The 17,071-nt window shown below is 45.0% G+C and overlaps 1 protein-coding gene across 1 annotated transcript in view; it reads left to right on the top strand.

Annotated features, from left to right (window-relative positions):
- Positions 1-17,071, top strand: part of KIAA1549L (KIAA1549 like) — a 100,044-nt gene that overhangs the window by 16,998 nt on the left and 65,975 nt on the right. Inside the window, exons 7-10 of the mRNA XM_087822275.1 lie at positions 2,738-2,900; positions 4,654-4,713; positions 10,056-10,207; positions 15,132-15,303. Of these exons, the coding sequence (XP_087678401.1) occupies positions 2,738-2,900; positions 4,654-4,713; positions 10,056-10,207; positions 15,132-15,303 (547 nt within the window). The remainder of the gene's footprint in view (positions 1-2,737; positions 2,901-4,653; positions 4,714-10,055; positions 10,208-15,131; positions 15,304-17,071) is intronic.

The raw sequence follows: 17,071 nt of genomic DNA on the forward strand, positions 1-17,071 counted from the left end.
AGATGCTAATCAAAACCACAAGATACCACTCACACCTATTAGGAAGCATTATTTAAAAAAATAGAATATAACAAGTGTTGGTAGGGATGTGGAGGAATTGGAACCCTTGTGCACACTGCTGGTGGGCAGGTCAAATGGTGCAGCTACTGTGGGAAACTGGCAGTTCCTCAAAAAATTAAACAGAATTACCATGTGATACAGGAATTCTATTTCTGGGTATATAACCAAGAGAACTGAAAGCAGGGACTTGAATAGATATTTGGACACCCATGTTCATAGCAACATCATTCACAACAAGCTAGAAAGTAGAAACAACCCAAGTGTCCACCCACAAATGAACAAATAAATGTGGTATACAGATACAACGGAATGCTATGCACCCTAAGAAAGGAGCTTAATTCTGACAATGCTACCGCAGGGATGAACCTTGAGGACATTGTGCTAAGTGAAATGAGCCAGACACAAAAGGACAAATAGTGTATGATTCCGTTTATAAAAGGCATTTAGTTTCGTCAGATAGACACAGAAAGTAGAATGGTGGTTGCTAGGGGGTGGGGAGAGGAAGAAACGGGAAGTTGTTGTTTAATGGGTACAGTTTCATTTGGGGGTCATGAGAAAGCTCTGGAGATGGATAGTAGTGGTGATTGCACAGTAATGGGAATGTACTTAATGCCACTGAACCGTACCCTTAAAATGATAAAATTTATGTGCTTTACCACAACAAAAATGTATGAAACTGATATAATGTTATATGTCAGTTATACTTCAATAAAAATATTCTCAGCTTAAAAAAGTGTAATTGTCTAGTCAAGTGTAGTGTGCACAGAGACACTCATACTGCAGGCTCTTTGGGACCCCGTGAAATTTAGTTTTGTTGAAAAGTGGAAAATAGAATGTTCACAATAGAGATAAAGGTCAGAGATAAAGGCAGCAAAGTTATTTTAGTCGTTACTTTTATAAGTGACAGTACAGCGAGGCCCTTCGAATTGTTCAGAGAGAAGAGCCTTTCTTCTTGGTAACTTGAGAAAGAGGTCTGAATACTTGTGGGTAAACCACATTCCAAAAATACTTGCAGAGAGGAGAGGAAGAATTGACCAGAAATGTATGACTCACTATGTCGTTCATCGTGGGACTGTATTATGTTCTCTGTGACAGAGAATTTAAAAGGAACTTCCACACATGGGAAAAGTTGGGAAATAACATGAAGAAGCTGTTCTCAAGATTCTTCAAAGTGAAGTTTAAAAGGAAAGTTGCAGGCATATGTATGTCTGAGCACGCAGAGGTCTGGGAAGGTCGGATAATCCATCAGCTCCTGGCAGGGAGAGGGGCACACTCAAATAAAGAAGGCAGTTTGAGGAGAGCCCAGTGAAAGGGACCCTTTGCAGAAGCCTGGGTGGGCACTAGCGAAACCACAGGAACAGGGCTGTACCTAAAACTGGAACAGGTGGGAGGGAACAGTTACAGGAAGCCAGGAGCCAGAGCTGCCCAGCAGGAGCTTTGGCCCCACAGGCATGGGGTCCCCAACACCAAGACTCTGACTTCACTCTCCCTCTCTCCATATCCTCCTGCTCCCCCCACCTTTTTTTAATCTTCACCCAAGGATATGTTTTTTTATTGATTTTTTTTTTTTTTTAGAGAGAGGAAGGGAGAGAAACATCAGTTGATGTAAGAGAAACATTGGTTGGTTGCCTCCCGTATGCGCCCGACTGAGGATCAAACCCACGACCTTCTGGTGCACGGGATGACGCTCCAATCAACTGAGCCACCCGGCCAGGGCCTGATCTCCCCTTGGCTGAGGCCAGAGGGCAAAGGAGCCCACTGAGGGGGTCTGGTCCACAAGGGCCTGCCTCTGGGGGTGCTGAGCAGGACGAGAGGGGGTGGCAAGTGGATGTGGAGGAGGGAGGAGCGGGCAAAGACTGTCTCACCAAGTGCAATGACTTCCTGCTGCATCTGTTTTTCAAATCTCATCTGTGGGATATTTTTGCTCGTACAGTGACCTAGAAAACCTCATTTTCCAGTAACGAAAAAACTGACTTAGACAAAATGTGAGAAGAAAATCGCACCATCTCATATTCATATTTATATGTTCTATGTTGAATTCGTAGACCACAAGGCTATGTGATCACTCTCTAAAGAAGCTATGTGATGTTTCTGAATTTCTTTGTAATCGAGTTCAGTCACTCTGTTTGTTACTAGGCTGGGGTATATTTTCTGTCCTTTCAACTTTAAAATTCCCCCCAAATTTCACTCTGGCTTTCCCTGTCTGAGCACATGAGTCCTCCTTAAATTTAACCTTCCTGTGCTCTGCTTTGTACTGTTAGGACCATAAAAGTAATCCGGGACAACCTAGCCCCTGGAAAAGATACACGCCAGTGGTTAAAACCTCAAGTCAGGCTGCCTGGATTTGAATCCTGGCTCTGTCACTTCTTAGCTGCATGGCCTTGGGCAAGCCCCCGATCCTTCTGGGCCTCAGTTTCCTCCTCTGTAAAAGGGAGCCATAATTAGATACACCTCCTAGGGTTGCAGTGAGAATTAAATGAGATAACTGGCCCTTAGCACGATGCCTGGCACATAAGCAGCCAGTGAGTGACGACTGTTGTTGTTCTTGTCTCCTCCTTGCTCTTCCCCCCCCTTCATTCCTACCCTTCTCTGCTGAAACTTCTCCCACGGCCTCCATGAAACAGACCCTCATCTTATTTGGCATGTCTCCCTCCCCTTTCCTCCTGTGTCGATTCAGATCGTGAGCACGTCCAACGCCTCGCAGACTGTCACCTTGGTGTACGTGGTGGGCAATCGGAGCTCTTTCCTCAATGGCACCGTCGCCAGCAGCCTCCTCCGCCAGCTCTCGGCCGAGCTGGTGGGCTTCTACCTCACCTACCCACCGCTCACCATCGCTGAGCGTGAGTATGTCCATGTCACGCTGGGCAGTGCCCGTTTCCCCGGGGCCTTTCTCCATTTTGCAGACATCCACTGTGCGGGGCTGCATCCTAACTCTTTTGTCATAAAACACCTGGAATATGGAATCCATGGGGTTGAATTGGTGACAAGTTTATTGCACATTGCAAAAGAGCACTTGCTGGGTGCCTTTACTCTTCACGTATCTTTTATTTCGTTCAATCCTTACAACCGCCCTATGAGGTAGGTGCAAAATTAGCACCATTTTGCAGACGAGAAAATGAAAGTTTAAGTTGAATAAAACATCCACGCTCACACAGCTAGTGAGACATGGAATGTGGGGTTTGAACCCAAGCAGTCTGCCTCTGAGCTTATAATCCTGCCTGGTAGGGCACCTGTCCTTGTGGCAATATGGATTGCTATGGTTTCCCCCACTTTTGCCATCAGCAAGTGTTCCGGGGCCTTTAGCCCTTGCCCTGGCTGTAGATGCCAGTGCAGCTCATTTGCAGTCAACATCGTGACTGAACTTGATGAAGTCGCCATGGTGTGGTGGCCTCGTCTTCCGCTAATGCTTGTTACATAATTCTCATTACTATGCAGCAGGCATAGACTTTGAAGATGATCCAGCCTATATTCTGTCTCCAAACGCTTACTTGGCAGCCAAAGGAAGTAAAGATTTGTGCTCTTAAATTTAATTATTGGTACATTTCTCAAGGTCACTGGTCAAGTTTTTTAAAAAACACATATTAGCAAACTTCTATTTCCTTCGATGGTTGCTTTTGACACTGTAAGTAAATGAGATGATGTGTGTGGTTGTACTTTAGCACAAGCTAGCCATTCAGAATTTTTTTAAAAATTTAAAAAATATATCTTTATTGATTTCAGAGAGAGGAAGGGAGAGGGAGAGAGAGAGAGATAGAAACATCAATGATGAGAGAGTCATTGATCAGCTGCCTCCTGCACGCTCCCACCAGGGATTGAGCCCACAATCCGGGCATGTGCCCTGACCGGGAATTGAACCACCATCTCCTGGATCCTAGGTCGATGCTCAATTGCTGAGCCACACTGGCCGGGCCAGAATTTTATTGAATGTTTATTTAATAGCAAAGTTTTGTGAATTTCCATATAATAAAGAAAGATAACTGGATTCTATGAAAGAGATGATGTCATAAAATAAGGCATCATGTCACATGGCAGCATGTGAAGAATTTATTTTCTTTTATCTCAGTATTTTGATAATAGCAACAGCTAAGATTTATTGAGCACTTACTGTGTGCCAGGCACTGTGCTAAGCCCTTTACATGTATTAACTCTGATGGTCACTGCATCTGTGAAAAAATGTTAGTTTTAAGCGTCTGGCTGCTAAACTTAGTCCTTGACATTCAAAAAAGCCATTCAAGAGATAATCATTTCTAAAAATGGTAGTGACAGTTGGATATTTTTAAAGAGAAAGCTACGGTTCAGACAGGTTCTAGCTGTGGGTCTTGATAATGAGGCTCCACTTAAGAAAGTTTGGATGGAAAAACTGAAAGAGCAGAAATCCACAAACCCTAGAAAACTCTTCGTCTGGAAGTGAGCTCTTTACTGAGTATTTTAGTTCTGAACAGAAAGGTAGTTTTGGCCTATGTGTCGGAGTTCTTGAGAGTGAGAAAGCAGGATTCAGCTGCTTCATATTTTGTCACCTACGTCCATGTCCCTTAACAATATTTACATATAAAACTCATGAAAGTAATTTGGTGTGTTTCTAATTTGTTTTAGCATTGGAATATCCCAACCTTGACATATCAGAGACAACCAGAGACTATTGGGTAATTACAGGTAATCTCTTATTTTATTTCCCCTTTCACCCTGTCCAGTTGGTTTGTTATTTTTAAATTGCATGTCAAAAGAGAAAAAAACCCTAAAAAAATAAAAACAACATGTTACTTGGTGATAGGAGTGATAGGATTGGCATCCCTTTTTTTTTTTAAATCCTCACCTGAGGATATTTTTCCATTGCTTTTTCAGAGAGAGTAGACGGGAGAGAGAGAGAGAGAGAGAGAGAGAGAAACGTCGATGTGAGAGAGACACATCAATTGATTGCCTCCCGCATGCGCCCTGACTGGGGCTGGGGATCGAGCCTGCAACTGAGGTACGTGCCCTTGGTCAGAATCAATCCCGGGACCCTTCAGTCCTCGAGCCAATGCTCTAACCACTGAGCCAAACCGGCTAGGGCTTAGCATCATTTTTTTGGTCCTGTCCTGTAAGTCAGGGAGTTACTTTCACAGGACCAGGACTGGGTGGAGGAAGCTGAAATGGGAAAAAGAAATCACACTGAGGATGAATGACCGATTTAAAGTCGCAGGCTGAGAGGCCCACCTGGCGGCCTTCTCTTTGCAAAAAGTGGGCCAATCAGAAGGAACAGCGTGGATGTCCAGCGCACATCCATGTGAATGGTTGTCTGTTTAAAGACTGTAGGCCTTTCTGCACTGCCCTACAAGTGCCAGTGAAAGCCAGAGGAATGCCAGGCATGCACTTTCCTCTCTCCCTGGGCATGAGGCCCACACCCACGCTAATCCTGGTGGAGCCAAGGAGTGTCCTGACAGTGAGGGTGGATGGAAGTAGAAGGGTGTTTGGGTGGCATTTTTTCCTTGACATTTCCCAAAGGAGCCTTATGAAACAACAAAGCAGTTCTTGTTTTTCAAAAGCCAGACAGTAGTTCTGAAAATCTGAGAAGCAAGGATTGGAAGCAAAGAGAAAAGGCAGATGTTTATAGGAGGAAGAGTGACCAAGCCAGCCATAAAAGGAAGGGACAGGAAGGGGAGGGTATTGGTCTGCTAGGGCTGCCATTGAAAGTACCACAGACTGGGGTAGGGTGGGGACTTCAACAATTCTGGAGGCTGGAAGTCCAATATCAAGGTGTCAGCAGGCCTGGCTTCTTCAGAGGCCTCTCTCCTGGGCTTACAAATGGCCATCTTTCCTCTGTGTCTTCACATGGCCTTCCCTCTGTACGTGTCTATGTCCTGATTTCGTCTTCTTGTAAGGACAGTCATATTGGATTAGGGTCCACTTCTATGATCTCATTTTACCTCAATTAGCTCTTTAGTCTTTGTTTCCAAATACAGTCACATTCTGAGGGATGGGGGGTTAGAACTTCACCATCTGAATTTTGGGAGGACACAGTTCAGCCCATACAAGGAGGGAGGGAGATCCTGTAAGTCATGGAAGAAATGCCTGGGCGAGCGGGCCCATCTAAACTCTTCCCCCCTCACGTCGTGCGGGCACGCTGGGCTGCTGCCCACATCCGGCAAAGGAGCACAGCCTGCGTGATGAGACCCGCCCAAGACCGCTCCTAAACTGCAGAGAATTGCTTTTCTTTCTCCCCTGCAGAGCCATGGATATGCAGAGATTTTTTTTTTTTTTTACCTGTTAAGAAGACAAACTAAAGAAATGTGTTTAAAAAGAAAAAAAAACACAACTCACCAGAGTTTATGCCCAAGAGAGAAACAGTGCTAACCCAGCAACACATTTTCCATGCCAGCAGGTTATGTAACATTTACAACATTATTTTTTTTCTCCACAACAATGCTGCTTTATAATTTGCAGAGGTTTCCCTCCTTCTATTAACTTTAAGGTTTACATTGAATGGTACCACATCCACTCTTAAACACAGATGTCCTAGACATCCTCCTGTTTCAGTCTGCCCTCATGTACCTGTGTCTTGCCCTGCCTCTACTGTACTGATATAACCTCAAACTCCACACATGGTCTTGTTTTCAGGATTCTCCTGGGACTTCACGCCCTGTCCCCTTACCTATGTAACCCTCATTTGTAATTGCTGCTGTGGCTGTTGGTGATCAGATGAAACAATGGCCTCCATCACTGTGTTTGGGGCTAGTTGGATCAGTTGGTGCTTGAGGCAGGGGGGATCAAAACCAACCTCAGGATGACCCTCCTTCCTTCTTGGCTCATGACTACTCTCTACTTCATGGGCAACCACCACCAACCTTTTACCGTTAGTTACAGAGGGGGTGGGAGATCAGGAACTGAGACATGAAGAAAGCTTTATACATCCTATTCAAACCCACGGCCCCTTGTATAACCAATCCCTCTGCCTTTTACTCCCAGAGAGTCATTACGGGCACCCTGTCTACTGCCCATTGATAACTTGGAGCAACTTTCTTTTATTTAGTTTGTAATGTAAAACAACTGACATGTTTTCACCCATGTGCCCACTGAACTTACGTTAAATGTTTTTGCACATTGTACACTTCTCCCCTCTCTGAGTGGAAAGTCATTGGCTGAGGGCGACTCCTGTAGTCACCCTCTGTATTTACAGATAGCGCAGGAGCTACCCTGCTGTCCATGGGTCTTGCCCAGCTTAGATTTGAAATCTATGTTTATTTTACCCACCAGAGGCAAAATACTCCAGACCCAGTGATCACTGGATTTCTTCTGGTCTCAGCTCTGCTGCATTTGAACCGAGTGTGTCTCTGAGCCAGTCACTCAGACCCTGTGGGTGTCACACTTTCACCCTTAGAATCAGGAGGATATGAGCTGAACATTCAGGCTCTTTTGGCTCTGAGTGTGTGGGATTCAACCATGAATAAAACAGTTCAGATTGAATACAGGAAGCTGAATCAGGCCTGATCATTGGAACTTTTGGTCCCAGTGCAATTGTAAATAAAGAGTAAGACAACAGTGATGTAATAGTCACCAAATCTTCTGGACAAATCTCCTCTGAACACAGCTGGAGACTTACCAGTCTCCTCTCAGCTGAGTCAGTGGTGGGCAGCCAGGGCCCGAGCTCCCCTACTGCTCTGTGCCACTGGGAGAGATGTGTATGCACACCCCTCTCTACTCCCTTCAGGGCTGGTGGAGAGGGCAGGGAGCCGGAGGGCTGATGCACTTCTCAGGGGGGAGGAGAGGAGCCACAGTCCTAGAACACAGTTCTATACTATATTGTTTCTTCTTCTGATAAAGATGCGTCCAGCAAAGAAGGGGACACACTTGAACATTAACAAAGCTACTTATTATGGGCATCCTCTCAAGTGCCTTACAGCACTGTGCTGGAAGCATTTTTTCAATAAAGTATCTGTTCTTCACAATGACACAATCAAGAGTAGAGTATGACCCCCTGTTTTCAGATAAGGGCCCATTGGAACTGAGCGACTTGCCCGAGAACACTCAGTAAGGGGCAGACCAGGTTCAAACTCAGGCGCCTGGTCCAACCCTGTCTGTTCCCCAGCTGCCTCCTAAGGATGCATTCTCTTTGCAAATACAGCTATGAGCCTTGTGGGAACTGTCCAGGTGCTGATTTCAGGTAACCCTGTGGGAGGGTCCCACGGCCTCCTACACTTTCCTGGAGGTTAGTTTGTTTTCTCAATTATTAAAATTGTGGTAAAATAGACATCACATGAAATTTACCACTTTAACCATTTTTAAGTGTACAATTCAGTGGCATTAAATACATTCACAGTGTTGTACCACCGTCACTGCTGCCTACTTCTGGAACTTTCTCATCACCTGGGGGCTTTGGCTATCCCTTTCTTTGATGTCTGCCCTTAAAGTAATTAACCCATGATGAAGCCTCTCGGTGTCCTGTGCCCCTTGCCTCCCCCTACTCTGTCCATTGGTCAGGAGAAGCCAACTTAGAAGTAATCCTTTAGCAGTTAATTGTGAAATTATACAAGAGGGGAAGCTCTGAATTAGCAAGAGCATGGGCTCTCCTGTTGGGCCAGGAGGTGTGCTGAGTCAGGGGGATTCCGAGGGGCCTCTGTGGGACCTGCTGCTGTGGGACCAGCGCAGGAGCATTTCATCTTTGTTGGTAGGCATTCTGCTGACAGCTGAGCTGGGAGTCCCTCACAAGGGCCCTAGAAAGAGAGACGCTTTATTCCCTCCATGGGGATTATTTGGCATTTATGGCCTCAAAAGACTAATTCCTGAGGCTCAGCTGTGGGTTTTACTTCTCTTTTGATCAGTTTAAAATCATTCTCTATATCTTGTTGTCCGTTGCTTGTTCTGGCCCCAAGTAGAATGCGATCATAACAACATGTTCTTTATACCCAAGCTATTTCCATATCCCAGTAGATGGCTGGTATTAATGGTCCTTAGCTGGACTGTGGTAGAACAAACTCCCCAGCCCATGTAAGTTTTGCTTTCTTTAAGATGAGAATAGTTTTTAGGTTCAGGGATGACTGTGTTTGGAGGCAGTGTTTGTGTGTCTGGGATGAAGTGTGCTTTCTAAGGACTTGGAGGAAGGACTGGATTTTGGGGATTGGCAGCAAAATTTTGGTAGTCAAAAGTAAGTGACCGCTGCAGTCCTAGCCCTGGTGTTCATTAAAACCCCCCTCCATGCACTAGCCACTGCCTGAAATTCCGTCATGATGCCCTACCTGTTGATTACAGATACCCTGGAGCAGATGAAGCTCAGGGTGGAGGGGGGATGCAAAGAGGAGTTTCGTGTACCTTCCATGTGCTGGGCACTGTGCTAAGTTCCTTTATACACCTTGTCTCATTTCAACCATACTTCTCACAACCGGGAAGAACTCACTCTCTCATGATGCCCTGCTCTCAGAGGGAAGAGTCCCCAAGAGGCCCTGGGCAGCTTCAGGGTGGCTCTCAAGAGGACCACAGAGGAGGGAGAGATGAGGACACTGAAGAGGGTGGTTGCCAAGATGTAAGGGGCCGAGTTGCAGGATGGAGCTTAGATTCCACAGCAAAACTGTTGAGAAGGAAAAATAAAATAAGGGTAGCCTGGAGCCGGAGCTTCTGAGTGGGAGCCAGCAGAAAATACAGTTAGCCACACCTGTATCCAGGCTGCATCCCCACATGGACTCCAACAACACAGAATCTTCAGTAAGGGTTGGATTTAATACAGAGCATTAGACGTGTCACAGCTCATGGAGGAGAGAGCCCAGGCTTTGGGTTTGGACCTTCACTTTTCTGGTTACTAGCTGTGACCTTGACAAGTCACTTAACCTTTCCAGCATCTATAACGTGGATAGTGGATCCTACCTCCTGGGGCTGTTGTGAGGGCAAAGCGAGGTAAGGGTGGCCAAGCCCTCATGTGAGGTAGAGCCCATGGCGCCTCCTGGCTGGGGCAGGGGTGGTGGTGGTTGTAGTTCTGAGGCACAGGGAGCCTGTCCTCTGAGCAGCCCCTCTGCCTTCTGCATGTGCAGTGCTGCAGGGCGTGGACAATTCACTGGTGGGTCTGCACAACCAGAGCTTCGCCCGGGTCATGGAGCAGCGCCTGGCCCAGCTGTTCATGATGTCCCAGCAACAAGGCCGGCGGTTTAAACGGGCCACCACCCTGGGAAGCTACACCGTGCAGGTAGGTGTGCGCAAAGCCACTGGGGCCTTCTTATAACTGGGGGGGAACATGCTGTGTGCAGAGGAGCAGCTGCAGCACAGACTGACCATGCCATTTAATCAACGCTGCGCTTAGGGTTCGGGGTCCGGGGGTCATAACATCAAAATCGTGAAGGAGGGTGAGAGTTTGCTCCTCCCCTGACAGCCTTACTACTAGATGATAAGGAAAGCAGGTCTTGGAACAAATTCTGCACACATGCAGATGTTTATTCAATAAAAAGTTGTAAGTAAGCAGACACAGGCTACTCACCAACCTGTTCTGTGGGCCCAGTGAAGTCCCAGCTCTCAGTCTTTCAGGCCCTCTCACCACCACCACTGTGAATGGCAGATGCACCAGCCAGAATTCCAGGTGCAGGGTTCTGTTAACCTTTAGTCAGTTTTGATAAATAGAGCCTTCCAAGTTTATAATGGGCACATGACCACACAGGGATTTAGACGAGGGAGCCATATAGCAGGCACTGTTGGTGCTCGGCCCAGATCCCCTTGCCATTTCTATCAATGCCAACAGCCACCTCTGACTCTTTATGGAAGGATTGCTCTTGAGATGCCAGAACCCACCTTGCCCACACCATGGCAGCCAGAAGTGCCTGGGAATTAACCAGCCCAGCTCTGTGTCTTAGCTAGGGGAATTCTGAATGTATGTTTTCGATCACTTCCAGAGCTTTCCCACAGAATTAAGCTTTAATTACTCACTGTGGTAACTGGCTTAATAACCGACCCTTTGTTAACTCCTTCCTATCCCTGTCAGTTTCTTGCATCTCTCAAGTTAACTATAAACACTCAACTCTTCTGAACCTGCTCTTAGGGAACCCAACAGAAGACAGTAACCATCCCCAAAGCAGTGACTCTAAGCCTCTAGATTCTTTATCTGGTTCAAGCAAGAGTGAGACTGTCTCTATCATATTCTAGTTAATCCACAAGTCTTGAACAGCCTCAGTTTCACCAAATGAGAGCCCATTTCTAACGACTGTTACGCTAATTAACAAAGCTCTGCTGAGCAAGTTGACACATTAGGGAAGGACATCCTGGTAGCTGCCTCCAGAGCGGACTTCCCAATTGAAATCTAGCCCAGTGCTTCTGGGGTGTGAACTCCTGATTGGTAGCACTAAGAGGAAATGTTTTAAAGGAAATTACAGACTTTACCCCAATCTGCAAGTCATGTTCCAGGCAGTCTTGTAAGTACAAAGAACCCCTCTTCTGGAACACGCTTTCCTGCTTGAGTCAGCTGTGTCCCCGAGGGAGACTCCAGGCCTCACTTTCACAGCGGGTGACTCTGGTCCCTTGTCCTGTTAAATGTGGCGTTGGTTCTAAACGTCTTTGTGGCCTGTGACAGCCTCGCCCTGAGGTAAAGTGACGGTTAATTTCTGGGTTAATTTGTGTGTCAGGTTAGTGATTTCCCCTCTGTGGGTTCCCTGTGAGCCCTGTAATTCACACTTTTCCAAACAACAGAAAGGAAGTAGCTGGGACGACAGTGACCTGGGATTTGCCATTCACTAATAACACCCGCAGTCTTGGTGTTATTAGTAAGGCTAACAACCTTAACAATGTTCTGTGTGTTGAAAGGTGCCCGTGGGATGTTCTTTCCTCTTGTCCGCTGCGTACCCAGCGTGCTTGGCCCCTACAGTTGCCAGGAAAGTGAGCGAAGCAAGTAGAGATTTATTTCTGCAAATCCCTAATTCGCAGAGGCTGCAGATCACCTTCTAACATTACCCTTGGAGAAATCTCGGTGAGAAGGATTTGCTAAGAAACTGAAATTGAGTGAAGTCATTAGATATTCGAAAGCTCGTTCACCTTCTGCCTGGTTGTACTAACACTCTCCCCACCTCCTCTCCCACGAGGGACAGGAATGGCGTGCCCAAGTTTCCCAATTGAAATTCACTCCACAGAGCTGACATCATCTTTCCACACAGAGGCCTTTCTTGTGGGATCTGATCATTTCAAAAGATGAGCCACCTTCATGAATGTGGAGATTTAGAGGTCTAGAATGTAGAGATATTTCTCTAGTAGATATATTTGAAAAAAAAGTGAGTCCAAAGAAGAAATACATATGACCAATACACATTTTTAAATGTTTAACTCCATTTGTCATAAAAGTAATGCAAGTCTTAACTACCACACGATTATATTTTTACCTTCCAAAGGTTAGCAAAATGCTACTATCCACTGTTGATGCGGACACAGGGAAATGGGCACTTTCTAACAGGAAATGGGTCTGACCTCCCTGCGGGGCAAGTGAGCAATTTAGACAATAACCTGTTAGATGGTCACAATCTTACTCCTAGATATTCATTTCGAAGATAGAGGTAAACACAAAGAGGAAGGGTGAGAGCAGTGCTTCTCAGACGGTGTCCAAAAATGGTCCCGTGAGGAGCCCTGAGGCAGAGGCGCTCTCTGGCCAGATCAGTGGGTAAGGCTGCATCTGTAGCCCCTTCTTGACAAGTCCCAAGGCATATTGGCAAGCCAGACTCTAAAAAGACCTGTAGTAAAAAGTCTCCTTTCAACATATTATATATGCTTTCTAAATTTAAATGCCAACAAGACCCTTGTTTTTAGGAATATCTATATTTCTCCATTTTGTTGTGAACATGTTCACACTCACAGAAACGTTGGAAAAATGCCATGCTAAACACCCATATATTCACCATCTAGGTTCTATAGTTAACAGTGCGGACTGTGTTCCTGTTTTATATTTAGTAGCATACATCATTTCCACACCATAGATCAGTTTGGATTGTTCTAGAACTTGATATAAACGGGACCCTACAGTATAGTCTCTTTTACGTAAAGCTTGTTTGACTCAGTGTAGTGTTTTTGAGATTCACCCATGTTGTCATGTTATTTAGCAGTTTATTTATTTTTATTGATGAATAATATTCCCTTGTAGGAATATACTATGGTTTATGCAGTCTTCTGTTGATGGATACCAGGGCTTTTTCCAGGTTTTAGCTATTATAAGCAAAGCTGCTGTGAACATTCTGCTACAAGTCTTTCTATGGCCACGTGCTCTCATTTCTCTTGGGTATATAAGAGTTGAATTGCTGTTCACAGGGTTGGTGTATGTTCATTCTGTAAGAAACTGCCCAATCTTTTCCCAAAGTGCAGCATTTTACACTCCCACAGCCAGGGAGAGCTGCAGTCACTCCACATTCCCGTCAGCACTTGGTGTTGGCCGCCCTCTCATTTTAGCCATTCTGGTGGGTGATCGTGGTGTTTCATGGCTTAAATTGAATTTTCCCATCGAGCATTTTTTATATGTTCATTGGCTATTTAGATATCTTCCTTGGTGAATTGTCTGGTCAGGTTCTTTTTAAAACCCATTTTTATTAGATTGTAGTAATATCTATTTTTAATTGTTATATATAGCATACATACCAAGAGATGTAAAAATATGTAGTTTAAAGAACACTGATAAAAAGAACCCACAGCCCAAAGGGTAGGAACATTATTCTTAGCTTACCCGAGAAGCTTCTCGTGTCTTATTATACACGCTTCCTTTCATTCTGTCAGAGTTGAGTGTGCTTCTGAATTTTGTGTTAAATCATGCCTGTATTTTCTGTATATATTTTACCATCATTTGGTTTTGCCTGTTTTTGAATTTTATATTTTGTGATTATTTTTTTTTTGCTCAGTGTCAGACTTTTGTATTCAGCTGTGTTGATACAAATAGCCAGAGTTCATTTACACTGCTCTATAATATTTCATTGTGTGACTATACCATAACTCATCTATCCATTCTACTGTTGGTAAGTTTTGAATTGTCAGGGTTTTTTTTGCTATTAACAATGCTGCTATAAACATTTTTGTAATATCTTTCAATAGCCTATAAAACTTGTAATCTGTAATATACACTTCAGAAAAACACTACTGTGCTATAATGCCTACCAGTTGTTAATTATAATAGTGAAAAGCTGATAACAACCTAAGTGTTCAAAAATGAAGGGTTAGTCAAGTATGAGGCATGGATACAGTAGAACATTATGTAGGTATTTTATGTATTTGTAATGATTTCCAGTTGTTAATCACAATACTGGGAAATGAGTAACAATTTAAGTGTTTAACAATAAAGGATTTGCTAAATAAGTTTATGAGGTGCAATTAGAATGTAAGAATTAACATTTATACTTTCATTATATTTAAGGTCATTTAAGGATACAAGTAAAAATAGCAAGATGTTATACTATATAGAGAGTACTATAAGTAACTTTGTAAAATAATAGATAAAAGGTTTGTGTGGGGGAAAAAGCAAAGAATAGAAGCAAATACTCCAAAATGATAATAGTCATTAGCTTGTGGTGGAGGGAGTACAGATTGTTTTTATTTTGTTTCATTTCTTAAATGCTTTTCTGTATTTTCAAATATTTACCTGCAGTAAATACATATACCTTGTACAGTGAGAGAAAGAGCTATAAAGGTTATTTTAGAAAAAGAACTTGGAGTCTCCAGTTACTGCTTCTGTCAGAGGTCTTTTGAATTGCAGACATATAAGTTCATTTTCCCCCCCTCTGGCAATTGCAGGAATTTGAAATCAGAAATCTTGTTTGAGAATAACCTGACACGCCCTGAATTAATGTGGAGGCCTATTTCCAAATGAGGCCAGAGCTCTCTGGAGGCTGGAAGACATCTCCATTTCAGCGCTTTCTTCTCCAGCCTCACACTGTGCTTCCAGATGTTCATATTTCCTCCCCCCTCTCCCCCTTCAGCAATGGCAGGGCTCCTCGCAGCCTGGGTGACAGGGAGGTACATGAAGGGCCATGTCTGAAATGCGCACTGTGGGCCCACCCGGCCCCCGAAGGCTGCAGCAGTCAGGAGAGAGCCTGCTGGTCGCCTGAGGGACCGCAGGGTGTGTGCGAGATGCCCTATAAACATGGCCTCTTTTCTTCTGAAAGATGGTGAAGATGCAGCGGGTGCCGGGGCCCAAGGACCCAGCGGAGCTGACTTACTACACCCTGTACAACGGGAAGCCTTTGCTGGGGACCGCGGCTGCCAAGATCCTGAGCACCATTGACTCCCAGAGGATGGCGCTGACCTTGCATCACGTTGTCCTCCTGCAAGCTGACCGTAAGGGGATACTCTTTCCATTCATTATTTGTAACGCTGTTAAATGTTTCCTGCAGATCAAAGCGACCCCCTAAGCTCCTGGTAATGGACCCGGAGACAAACATACTCCTGTCCCAGAAGGTTTTTAAATCAGCTGTGTTCCAAGCAGTAGGTTTTGGGTAAAGGATATGTTTTGAATATTAGAAAGATAGTAATGATATTGCTATGCCCGAATTCTACCCACTCTTCCTCCTCAATATAATCTAGTGAATAACTAGAAAAATCGCCATAGCTGAGACTTATTTGTCTGCTGGGGAATTAAAGATAATTTGATTCAGTGAGCATTTACAGAGCCCTACTTGAACCGCCTTGGTACGAGACGAGGGCAAGACCTGGTCCCTGCCTTTAAGGAGCAGAGAGGGAGCTGATGCAGATACGAAGGAGTGGACTGCAAGAAAGTGCTACAGGGAGGCAGTGTGATGCAGGGGTCCAAGAGGGAGGTTTGCTCTGAAGGGGCCTCTGGGAAGAGCGAACGGAGGAAGGATATTAAAAATAATAGCTGCCTCTTTGAGTACCCTCCCCTGTGGCAGCTGCTATGCTCTCTGCTTTACATAGATTTTCTCACTTTCTCCTCTCACTGGGGTAACTGTATCCAGCTCCAAATTACAGATGAGGAAACTGAGGGTCAGGAAAGTTAACTAACTTGGTCAGTATCACAGAATTAGTATCTAGGTCGCCAAAATATGAACCTGGATCTGTCTGAATGCAAACGTGTGCTCTTAACTGTTTCACACTAAGATTTCACCAGAGGGAGAGGAAAGGTGTATATTCTAGAAAGGGGGAGCAGCATGAAAAAAAGAATGGAAGCAAAAGTACCAGGTGTGCTTGAAAAACAAGGAGTTCAAATTGCCTGGAGTGCAGAAACATGAGGGAGAGATGATGGGCTTAGAGAGGTGTATTGTTGAGAGGGCCCGGCCTTGACGGACAGGGGAGGGAGACTGGACATAAGAGGATTCATTTGCTGGAGATGTTTACCTGGCTCACTGTCTCTTCTGCACCCCTTCTGTCCCAGTCCATCCTCTCCTTTGACCTATGAGTTCTGTGGCTTCCTCGCTTCTCTTGGAGGCCTGTGGTGCTTGGGAAGGAGCAGAAAAGTGAGAGCTGGCTTTATTAGAGCAAGAGGTGAATGGAGTGTCAGGGGAAGCGAAGTGGTTGAGGCTACAGGGACTTGGCTGATGGCAGTGAAGGGGAACAGCGGGAGGTGTGAGAGCACAGGTGGGAGAGAGATCGTATCAGATTAGAAGATGCAGGAAGCCTTTTGGAAATGAGGGATCATCTAGGGGATTATCCAGAAGCATGGCTATGACTCGGAGAGCCAGACCCTGTTAGCTTGGCTCCAAAGCTGCTGTCCCTCAGCTTTACTTCTTTGTGTCCTCCAAATCCACGTGGTCCTCTCAGTTCCCTTCTATAACAACTCACAGATCTCTCCTTTTTTCTCCATTTCATCATCATGTCCTCTTGGACTTTGCAGGAGCTTCCCAAATAACTCAACCTCAGTCACTTTGCCATTAATGCACCTTCCATGCTGTAATTAAAGTCATTATATACACTTTGGAAAGCCCAGATTCTGATCTTACATCTACTCCATCAAAAAAAATACATTTGATGGTTTTTCATTGTTCACAAAATAAAGTCCAGACTCCTTAAAATGGCTCTTCTAAGCCCTTCACAGCAGGTGCTCAACCAATGTTCAGGTCCCTTCCCAGCCTGCTCTCCGGGCTACTTTTCC

The sequence above is a fragment of the Miniopterus natalensis genome, chromosome 11, assembly GCF_054644295.1.
Source record: "Miniopterus natalensis isolate mMinNat1 chromosome 11, mMinNat1.hap1, whole genome shotgun sequence".
NCBI lineage: Eukaryota > Metazoa > Chordata > Mammalia > Chiroptera > Miniopteridae > Miniopterus > Miniopterus natalensis.